The sequence below is a fragment of the Callospermophilus lateralis genome, chromosome 15 (assembly GCF_048772815.1).
Source record: "Callospermophilus lateralis isolate mCalLat2 chromosome 15, mCalLat2.hap1, whole genome shotgun sequence".
In the NCBI taxonomy this organism is placed as follows: domain Eukaryota; kingdom Metazoa; phylum Chordata; class Mammalia; order Rodentia; family Sciuridae; genus Callospermophilus; species Callospermophilus lateralis.
The window spans coordinates 64,995,074-65,006,457 of NC_135319.1; the positions used below are offsets into that span (position 1 = coordinate 64,995,074).

Genomic DNA, 11,384 nt, shown 5'->3' on the forward strand with positions numbered 1-11,384 from the left:
CATGCTGGCTCTATTTTTCTTTTTGAGGAGGAATTCCCAGGTAAATTGGAATCAAGTGGTTCAAAGGTCATGCTCTGAGGGTTGCTGGTGTGGTGTTTCTTCACACATTAGGGTCACCTGGGAGCTTTGGGGCCTACCTTGCAGGGTATCTACTTGGGTAGGGTAGGGCAGTTACAGTCTTTGCTGCTCTGAACCATCCTCCTCCTTCCCAGATTATTTGAATCAAAATCTCTTGGGGGTGAGACTTGTGCACCTTAGGCCTTACAACCTGCTCAGATGATTTTATTATGCTGCCAGAAATGAGCACTACTAAGCCCTTGTCTGTGGGCTCATTAGCAGTGCAAGATCTCAAAGTCTACCTGGGATCTCCTGCATCTGAATCTGCATTTTAATGAGATCCTTAGGTTATGTATATATGCATTAAAACTTGGGAGGCAACACATCAGTCCATTTTCTCAAGAAAACTAAGGGCTGGAAAAAGGAAGTGACATACCTAAGTTAGACAGCAACAGAAGGGCCTGGGGCCTTGCCATTCTGCTTTTTCACACAACTCTGATTTTCTTACGCATGCGATGGCATCTTCAGTGGGTATAGATAAACTAGATGCTGTGTGATCAGAGCTGTGGCAGGGAAGGCTGGGAACCCAGAGGGAGAGTGGAGGGCTTCTTTTCCCTCCTCCCTGCCTTGCACAAAGGGAAGAGCCAGTTGTTCCACCTTTGTCTGCTAAGTGTCACCAAAGGAAGGCAGCCAAAGGCTCTGGTCTCAGTCATTACCTTCAGGCCAGGCACAGGGGGGTCTCAAGGACCATAGGTGCTTGTGAAGCATTACTGTGGAGTTTTGTTCCTCTTTGGGGGGTGATGCAGCCCCTGTCCCAAGGCTGCCTTAGAACTGGCCTGGGATTAGGAAGGGAGGGGGAAGGTCCTGATCCTTCCATTCAGCAACCCAGGCAGGTCTGAAGTATTTCACCAAGTATTTATTAGGCTCCTGCCATGTATTAAGCACTGGGGATAGAGGAATGGAATTGTGGTCTCTATTTTTTAGTAGATGATACAGAAAATAGAAAAGGAAGTAGATAAACACATAGTAGCTCAGGTGGTACGAATATTAGAAGAAGGGGATGGTTCCCAGGTTCCCAGGGGTAAGATGTCCTGGGAGAGGGGAGTGTGCAGGAGAGGCTGGAGGGAAGTAAGGGACGAGCCCTGGGGTGTGCAGGGAGAGTGCTGCAACTGCGCACAGGCACAAAGGGCCCAAGATGTTTTCAATAAGCAGGGGATGGGTGCAGAGGATAGCAGGAGTGGGCTCCATGGTGTGGCAGGGTCAGGCTATGAGACCCTGGCAGGCACTGTTAGGACTTCTTGGATTTTATTTGGAGTGATGTGGGAAGACTGGAAGGTGTGGCATGACTCAATTTTAATAGGAAATTATGGTAGGGGTAGGGCAGGGAGGGACAGTGGTATGGCCAGAGATGGAGATGGCTAAGGCCAAGGAGCACTAGGTCCTTGTAGTCTCAGGACCATAGAGCAGTCCTCATTTATAAAATGAGGATGGCAGTAGTACTTTTCTGATAGAATTATTAGGAAGGGTAACTTAGAGTACATAAAACATGCCCAGCTGAACTTGCCTACAATCCCAGGGGCTTAGGAGGCTGAGGAAGATTCAAAGCCAGCCTCAGCAACTTAGTGAAGCCATAAGCAACTTAGTAAGACTTTCTCAAAATAAAAAAAATTAAAAAGGGGGGCTGATAATGTGGCCCAGTGGTTAAGCACCTTTGGGTTCAATCCCCAGTATCCAAAAAAAAAAAAAAAAAAGCTTAGTACACAGAAAGTGCTTAATAAAGTTTAGCTATCATTATTCCAGGTGATGTGGCTGTGCTGTGCAGGGTGACTTCTTAGCTAGGAGGGAATGTCCTCTCCTGGAGAGACTTTCTGGAGGTCTCACCTGATCAGTCTCATGCAGGTGGGCCCCAGAAGAGACATGGAGGACCCCTAGAAATTCGGTCCTGAACTCTGACATGACCATCAAAATGGGAAGTGACAAAGTCCCTACAACACTTGTCTGAGCTTCTGCGGAAAGCATCTGCAATATCACAGGAGCCTCCTAATCCTAAGAGAGGCAAACAGCTATTCTTATTCCTATTTTATAGATGAGGAAACTGAAGACTAGTGTAAATAAGTGGTCAGTCAAGGTTGCAAAACTAGTCCATGACCAGGTCTGAACTGGTTGTGGCCTCCTGCCTCCCAGTCCAGGGTTCTTTCTGCTCTACCTGTAGCCTCTCTGTCTTACTGTGTGACTATATGTCATCTCTCCCCCATTTGTGACCCCACCACTGTTATCTGAGCCCCACCTGTTTCTGTCCACACTCCAGGGAGGCTAACCTTGGCTTGGCTTTGTCCTTCTCTCCCTCCAGATTGAGCGACAGCTCTTTGAGGAGACTGTGAAGACTCTCAATGGCTTCTACGCAGAGGCAGAGAAGATTGGGGGAAGCTCCTACCTCGAGGGCTGCCTGGCTTGTGCCACAGCCTACTTCATCTTCCTCTGCATGGAGACCCACTATGAGAAGGTGGTGCCTCCTCAGCCTCCCTGCGTCTCCCACCCCACTGGCTTCACGGCTGCACGGTCACCCTCACTGGCTACTGTTTTTGCAGGTTCTCAAGAAGATCTCCCGCTACATCCAGGAGCAGAATGAGAAGATCTTTGCGCCTCGAGGCCTCCTGCTCACGGACCCCGTGGAGCGTGGGATGAGGGTTGTATCCTTGCTGGCTCTTCTGTGCCAGGGCATGGAGCTGCCAACTGGGGGTTCCCTGGGGAGGCTGCCAGGAAATGGGAGCTACCCTAGGAGTCTCGCTGGAATCTACACATCACTGGTCTTTGGCCTACTCCACCATAGGTTATTGGGGTGAGTTTCAGGGTCTACACTTATTGAGCCCATGTAATCAGTGCTTAATATACACCAGGTGCCACAGTAAGGGCTTTGAAACTATGAATTCATGTAATTCTCTTCACAACACCCTCAGGTAGGCAGTTCTTATTCTCCTTTATGTATCTGGACGCTGAAGTTAAAGAACTGGCTCAAGGTCGCCCAGCAGGTCAGTATCAGACCCAGGATTTGAGCTCAGGCCCACTCTTAACCATAAGGCTGTTTCAGCTTTCAAGAAATATGTAAATCATCTCATGAATATGCAAATATTCCTCATTTAATTTCCCATAATGGGTCCCATTGTTCCTTATTCACAGGTGAGAAGAACTGGGTCTTGGTGGGAGACTGGGCAAGGGGTGGGCCATAGTTCTGCTGGTTCTATTTAGAATAGCAGGGGGACAGGTGTGCCCACATTCCTCCCTCCCCGCCCCCCCAGCAACAACCAGAGCAGAATAGTTAATTTTACTTTCAAATGGAGAAGAAAAAGAGGAAAGAAAACAAAACATCCAGAAACCACACATACTGAGCTTCTCGAGCAATGCTTCTTTCCCCTGAGTCTGTCCCATGCGGCAGGTAGAGTGCTTAGAGGGTACCTACATAGTTAATCTTCACAGTAACCCAGAGGTTCTATTATTCCCATTCGACAGACCAATAATTGATCATTAACGAGTGACTGGCCTAGCTTGTGAGTGGGCGAGGCGGGATTTGAATGCAACGCACTGAAGTCCTCATTTCTGGCGCAGTTACACCACCTCGGTGGCACAGGGGTGGCCTGCGACAGATACTGCGCTCTGAGGGCGGGGGCCCTGCCTGGTGTGATCGGGGCTGCGGACCCGGCTCAGCGCCCAGCGACTCATTTAGCCGAGTGCGTGGACGCCCGCAGCTCCCGGCCTGCCCAGCCCCGCTGTCCAGGAAGCGGCGCGAGCTCGGCTTCCGGGGCTGCCCATGGCCTCTGCGCTTAGCTGGGTTCACACCGGCTTCTGCTCAGCGGCGGACGGCTCTCAGCGCTCCTTAACCCAGGACCGCAGATCGAGATCTCCATCTATGAGGACCGGTGCAGCAGTGGCAGCTCCAGCAGCGGCAGCAGCAGCGGCAGCGGTGGCAGCAGCAGCGCTGGGGGGGGCGGGGCGGGGGCCCGGTGACTGGCCGAGAGTCCCTGCAGGGAGGTGTATGGCCGGAGTGAGGGCCTCGCAGACCTGCGGCGGCTGCGCTACCAGAGCACCCGCTTCTAGGTCTTCTCTGGGTCTACCAAGCTGACCGGGTGGGAAGTGAGAGCGACTGTCCCTGTGTTTCCTGTGAGCGCTCAGCTCAAGCTCCCAGCCCCTTCCCCGCTGGCAGGATTGGTCCACTTCCTGACCTGGGGAAAGCTGGGGTGGGGAGAAAACACTGATTGGACAATCCCTCTCTTCCTCGGCTTCTTTCCCAACACCCCCGAGGGAGGCTCAGAGAATTCCCACCCTGCATGATCCTTCACCCCAAAGCCAACATCCACCAGGACTCTCTTCCTTTGCCCCTGCTCCCAGTGCTGTCTTTCAGTGTCAGCTTTTTTTTTTTTTTTTTTTTTGAGGCCACTTTAGGGTCCCTGCCTGTCTATGATGCCACTTCTGCCAAATTGGAGATCTGGGGAGATGGGCTTCTTGGTGGGGATCTATTCAGCTGCTCCTGACCTTGTCCAGATCTGTGGCTTCCCTGTCTTCCACCCAGAGTTGGAAGCCCATCTGAGCCTTGCCAAAAAGTATCCAGCTTTGAGACTTTCAGGACACCTGTCACTGGTTGAGGGGAATACACTCTGGGCTCTGGAAGGTTCTATGGGGGGTCTGGACAAACTTTGTGGAAAGATGTGGCCAGGGAAGTTAGAATTTCCTGAACCAGAGCCAATTTCCAGATTTTAGGACCCGTGTGCGCTTGCGCACGTGTGTGTAAGCATGCACATTTGTGAATATGCACATGCGTAAGCATGCACGTGTGCACCAGTGTATAAATGTAAGTGCACCTGTGTGAGTGAGTGCATACACAGGAGTGTATGTGTGTGTGTGAGTGTGTGCACATATATGTGTATAAATGTGTTTGAGTGCATATGTGTACCTGAGTACACATGCATAAAAGTGTGAATGTGAGTGCATGTGAACACATGTGTAGGCATGGTGTTTTTGTGTGAGTGTACCTGTGTGCATGAGTGTGCATAGATGAGTGTGACTGTCTTAAGTGTGAGCATGTGAGTACTTGTATGAGTGCATGTGTCTGTGTGTGAGAGTGCACTTGTGTTCCCCTTGGCTGCCAGGCTGACTGCCCAGCTCTGCATCCTGCCATGTTGTGTTACACAATGGTAGATGGTGTGGCTTCTTTCCCATGTCGGTCCTCACCCCTTGTTGGGGGCTGTCAGCCTGGATCTTTCTCTTGGCCTCTCCCCCACCTTTGGACTCTACTGTGCACATTCTAGCAGAAGAGAAGTCAGGGTCCTGGAGAGCAGAGCCAACCTTCCAGTGGCCTTCAGTGTACCTCTCCCAGCCCCCGTGATGAGACTGTGGGGCCACAGATGCTGCATATTCAGCCCACCCAGGTGCCAGGGCTCTTTAAAACCGTGCAGGTGAAACGTTGTTGGACATTCAAAGGAGGTGGCAACCAGCAGGGGCAAAGGTAAATTCTCACTGCAAAGACAGCAGGAATGTCCAGCTATTGGTGCTCTGGCTCCTGAAGTCCAGGGGAGCCAGTGGGAAGGGGGCAGCCTGGCGTCTGGGGCCCAGAAGATGGACAGAAAGGGGCTGCCTACCTCACCTGGCAGGAGGTGCTAGAAGTGGACATGAAACACCAGCCGCTGCAGGTAGCTTTCTGGAACCAAAGAGGGGCCTGGTTTTCTCCTGGACGTGGGAGCAGCAGAGGGAGCAAACACCTACCCAGAGAGCTGGAGAGGGTGGCCCAGCCCTTGAGGGCTCAAGGGTCTGGGTCACAGGGAGTCCTGGTGCAAGGAGCTCCCTGGAGAGCTGTAGTGTATTGGGCTCTGTTGCAGCCCCTGACTCCTGGCCATGGCCGGTGCAGCCCTGGCCCACTGTTGGCTGAGCATTGAGTCTGATCATACACCTCTGGTGGGAGGGTGGGTGGGGCACAGGCCAAACAGTAGCCTTTTGTTTTATTATTTCTTTTTCCAATAAAGGGACTTGCCCAGTTTGAGTCTCGTGCTGTCTTATCTGCCCCATGATGATGGGGTCCAGTTCCATATTCTAGGATCATATGGGGAGGGGCTTGGCTATCTGAGTCAGCTGGCCTAGCATGTACTCGAGGTAGCAGAACTGACACAGGACTCGGATGGACCTGTCTTCTTGAGTTTAGGGTTTAGTGGGATGGTCAGCCTGTCAGGCTTTCTAATCTGATCTTTGGGTGAGTCTGCAGTCTTGGGTTGCCAGAACAGGTTCAAACTGAAAGTCAGGCCAAAAGTAATTAGTGAATTAGATACTACCCAATTTTTGAGTTCTTACCCTGGGTTGGGCCCTGTTAAGAGTTGGATCACCTGAATTACTCAGTATTAAAGAATGGAAAGTAGGTAGGTGTGGGAGCCCAGTAGCTATGTCTTGGAGTTTATAAAACAAAACGCTAATTGAGTACCTACTGTGTGCCAGGTACTTTGTTAAAACCATATGCTAGGAACTGGAGGGGATTTTTTAGGTTACCTGCTTCTTCTCCTAGAAGCATAATGAGAGGCTGAAAGACTTGCCTCCTCACAAAGCTGGTTGATGATCTTAGAATGGAAGTTTCCTGACCCAGTGGGTAGCAACCAGGTAGGAAGCTGGGTAATAACCAGGTAGGAAGCTGCTTGAAGCTTCAGGAGGCTGGGGTCACACAGATCTGTAGGCCAGAGAGGGCCTCATCAGACGATGGGGAGAGTAGCTCCGGTCTCTGGGGTGGGCCTAGGGGGTCCCCTCCAGATGGTGATGTGAACTCCAAGTGATTTTCAGGCTTCTACTCACTGCCCATAAGGAATAGTTTGGTATTTACCTGAGGCCTGGGCTGGCTGGACTCCTGCCTGTGCTCAAGCCTGGGCTGTGAGGGGTGCTACGAGTTGTGGGAGGTGGGGGCTGTTCTCCTAACCAGTGTGGAGGTTCATTCTGTAGTGCTTTTTGGGGTAGGATGTTTATTCTATCCCAAGGACAGACTTGAACCCCAGCCAAGCTGTTTTAGGGAGGAAGTGCTGTTGATGGGTGAGGATTTCCAAAGTGGAAAACCCATTCTGAGTGCTAATCTGGCAGAGAGTTCTTTGACCTTCCCACTTTCAAATATTGGCAATAATGATGATGATAACAAACAAAAGTATCTAACATTTAACAGCCTCATATGGGCCAAGGTACGAGGCTAGGACTCCATATAATTCATCATTGAATCATCACAACAGCCCTCTATGGTGTGAGTTGTTAATCCCAGATGAGGAGACAGGTCATAGAAGTTAAATTGCCCAGAGCCACATAACTAGGAAGTGGCAGAGCTTGACTTTGAACCTAGACAGTCTGATTTCAAACTGTGGGGAAGTGGATCAATACATCTAGCTTCAAAGGCTTCTGCAGGCATCATCAGGTTGGGATCTGGTAGATTCCCAGGAAAAGACCTGAAGCTTTGGGCTCCAAGTTGGGGCTGGTCCCTCCTTGCACAGGGCATTGCAGGAGTGTGGGTGGGGTGTGCTCATGGATTTCTGGGACCCATAGGGACAGCCTGGTAAAGGTCAATGGAAAGATCCAATTCTGCATACCTGTGGGATGTGGCTTCTCTTGGCTGGATCAGTTATGGGGACAGAAACTTGGGTCTGATTGTAGCCTTGTGTTTCCTGCATCCCCCTTGCTGGCCAGGGACAGGCCCTAAAAGGATCAATGAAGCCGAAGAACTGTGATCTTGCCTCAGCCAGATTGTGTTCCCCATCCCCGTCCCCTGCTGTCCCTTCCCAAGGGCACATCCCACCTGGCGTGCCCCACGGCAGTTCTTGCTGCACCTTTCTCTCTTCACTGGGCCAGCTTCCTCCCTTGGCCAAAGGCAGGTGTGTGTGAAGACAGGGCTTGCAGAAGCTCCAGTGCCGCCTAGTGGCGGAATCATGTGCTGCACCTGGGAGTCAAAAGCAGTGGCCCGCAGACCCACTTGGCTGCTGTGAAACTTCACTAACAGCCCCCAAACCAGCAGCTGCTGCCACCTGCAAGAAGTTTTCTGTAGTTTCTGGAGGTGCAGGGTGAGGATGGAGTCCACCAGTGGCCACTCTTCCAACATGGGGCCAGTGCTGGGCTGACTTCTGGGCACCCACTGGTCTGGGTACTCCTCTCCCTGTCCATATCTTTGAAAGGACTCCAAGTGAGAAGGGTCTGGGCAGGAGGCACCCTCACTGGGGTTTGGCCTTGCTATTTATCTAAGGATTAGACAAAACAAACACCACTCCAAGTCACTCCAGAGTGTGTGCTCTGGCTTCGTGGCAGACGGTGGAGACTCCTAGAATCCGTTTCCTTGATTGTAAGGTGGGGAATTGACACTTTACAGGATTGTCTAGATCTGCATTTTCAACCTTGAATGAAATGGGTGTCACCCGAAGCATGACCAACAGCCAAAGCTTGGTCCTACCTCTTGAGACTCTGTTTTAATTGTTTTGGGCACACAGAGCCTGTCATCAGGATTTTAAAACCTCCCCAGGGATTCTAATGTGAAGGCAAGGTCAAGAACCCCTCATTTCAACAGCATCAAGAACCTATAGGCCTTCCAAGGGTCTCCAAAAATGTCTGAAACCTGAATAAAAAAATTACCAGTTCCCCAAAAGCAACCAGATGTAGGATGAGCACAAACTGTTTGATCCCACATAAGGCAAACTGCATCAAACTTTTCTGTTCGTGGCTTCCCTGGCAGAAGTGGTGAATGGAAGGGACCTGGGGACTCCTGATGTTCTGCTTCTTGGCCAGAATACTCATAACCCAGGGGCACTCACTTCACAAAAATCCATGGTACTATACACTTAAGATCTGTGTATTTTTCTGTATGTGTGATAAGTTTCAATAAAATTTACCAAAAAGTGTTGGCTCCAAAATAGGAAAAGAAAGCACAAAATTGAAATTACCATTTTATTAAAGATCTACAAATATAATGCATTATGTCAAATGAGACAGCTGCGATTCAACTTGATGTGTGTACATACATATATGTGTATGTACATCTCTGTGTATTTGATATTTACTCTGGGTTGTGGATGTATACAAAAGTGTTTGATATGGTGAGGGTTGGGAGAGTGGGCTCCAAAAGAGAAGGTCCATGGTGCCTAAGAATCTTAAAAACATCTGAGTTTATACCAGGAGTTCCTAACCTTGATGCCCCCCCCCTCCCTGCCCCCGCATTTGTGTGCATAATCTGTACTTTAACTTGGGGAAAGAATCCATGGCTCTCAGCAGATTCCCCAGAGGGTATATGACCAGCTCCTAAAAGGTTAAGAACAACTGGTTTTGCAAAGTCAGTGAGAAACTGGCTGCAAACGTGCCTGGCATAACACAGGTGCTTGGTAATGTCAGTTGCTTTCCTTGCTTTCAAGGCCCAGCCTTCAGGAGTTTCCACCTGACCCTTCTCAGGTGACTTCTAGGAGGATTTATTCTCCTGGCAGTACCAAGGGCAGACTGTGCCAAGCTCACAGCTCTAATTCCAAGAGGCCATTCAGAAGGCCTGTCATTTTGGTATCCACAGGATGCAGAACTTAGTGCATAACATCCAGGGGCTGTGCTGGGGCTTTTGGTTTTGGATCAAGGAGGATGGAGGAGATGTAAACGTGTGAAGGGAATCAGAGGGCTGCACCAGCTGGGGGACCCCCACAGATTCTCTTAACTTCCCTGAGTCTCAGCTTTGTCATTTATAAAACAAGAGCCTTATGAACATGCATCTTTGTAAATGATAATCTGCTGCTCCAATGTAAGATATTATTGTTATTGCAGAAGTGACACCAGGACCTCATTATATAATGGCCTAATGATACAGATTTTATAGCAGGTTTCTGATTCTTGCATAGAATAAACAGATAATTTATGCAAGCGTTCACTGATTCCCTAATATAAGCCAGGAACACTCATGTACATTATTATTCCATTTGGTTTCTCTAGCACTCTGGTGGGTGGTTATACTTGAAATCTGATTTTATAGATGAGGAAACATGTTCCAGGTTGTTAGGTAGCTTGACAAGGGCCCACAGCTGGCAAGTGTCAGAGCAAAGACTTGAACCTAAGTCCCTGACTCCAAATCCAGCTCTGCTCTGCCACTCCATGTCACAGTCAGATGCAAGGTGCCGTTCTACCTGGATTGACTCAAAGACAGATTCCAGACCCACAGTGAAACACGTGGGCAAACGCAGACACAGAAAAATTAGTTTTGCAGGGGTATGGATGTGCTCGTTATTTTGGAGTAATTCAAGTTATCGATTTCTGTAATGGAAAAGTGATTGGAGACCGGCTACCACCTGAGAGCAGTGCTGAGCGAGGCCCCAGGCAGGAGGAAACGTTGTGCTTAGCTTACAAGGCTTCCAATATGGTGAGGGTCCTTCTCCCTGCTGCCCCCAATTAATTGGTAATTAATTGAGGGCAACTGAGGGTGGGGATCTTCTCCTACTCATTTCTACATCCTCCTTCCCCTGCCCTACGTGCGTGCCTGTCACGGGGCCTCACCTTGGCAGGTGAATGGGGGATGCAGCCATCCCAGGCTGCCTGGAAGAGGGAGAATATGCAGTGGTGTAATCCGCAGGCCCCGGAGGCAACCTGCCTCAGCAACAGCACAGGCTAATGCAGACATGCAGCAGTCACTGAGTGATGCAATTGAACTGCAAGTAGTCCTGGCGTAAGTCAAACAAAGGGTGCAGGCAGGGACCCCAGGCCATCCCCTGCACTGGGAAGCAGCTCTCGGGAACACTGCTCTGGCTGCGTTCTTGTGGCTCTGCTCATGACCTCCAGGGAGGGGAAGGAAGTGCACAATCCCGACCCCCCTCAGCCTCTGCCCGTACATCCTGCACACCATGGTTTGAGGAGGGTAAAATCTTTTTTGAGGGTTACTTTTCCAGGAAGTCTGGACTGGGGGCCCTAGAGGGTGAAGTGCCTTGAATGGGAGAGTGGACGGATGGACGGATGGACGGATGGATGGATGGATGGATAAATGCGTGCAGGGAGATGACTGACGGACCAGAGATGAGTGAGAGGGCTGCCTGGCTTGAGATGGATGCTTGAGGACCCTGGAGAGGCAGGTGAATGGATGGGTTCCGATCAGCCCTGTGCTCCCCTGTGCAGATCTAAATGCAGGGCTGGACTCTTCAAAGGGAAGATGCTGTGCTCACCCGGTCCTCAAATGAACTCTGCATTTTTAACTCTGAGTGATGGATGTGTCTTGTTGGGAAGGATTCTTATAGGTCTAATATCACCCCAGTTAATGACTTATAGATTGTTGTAAAATCAGGTGCGGCTAGAAGCGAAACCAGGAGGTTGAAGGG

The 11,384-nt window shown here is 50.2% G+C and overlaps 1 protein-coding gene across 1 annotated transcript in view; it reads left to right on the forward strand.

Moving 5' to 3' along the window:
• The window catches only part of Golga7b (golgin A7 family member B), a 74,716-nt gene extending 70,657 nt beyond the window's left edge, over positions 1-4,059 (forward strand). The window contains exons 3-5 of the mRNA XM_076834345.1: positions 2,408-2,560; positions 2,646-2,747; positions 3,946-4,059. Of these exons, the coding sequence (XP_076690460.1) occupies positions 2,408-2,560; positions 2,646-2,747; positions 3,946-4,059 (369 nt within the window). The remainder of the gene's footprint in view (positions 1-2,407; positions 2,561-2,645; positions 2,748-3,945) is intronic.
• Positions 4,060-11,384: the final 7,325 nt, after the last annotated feature.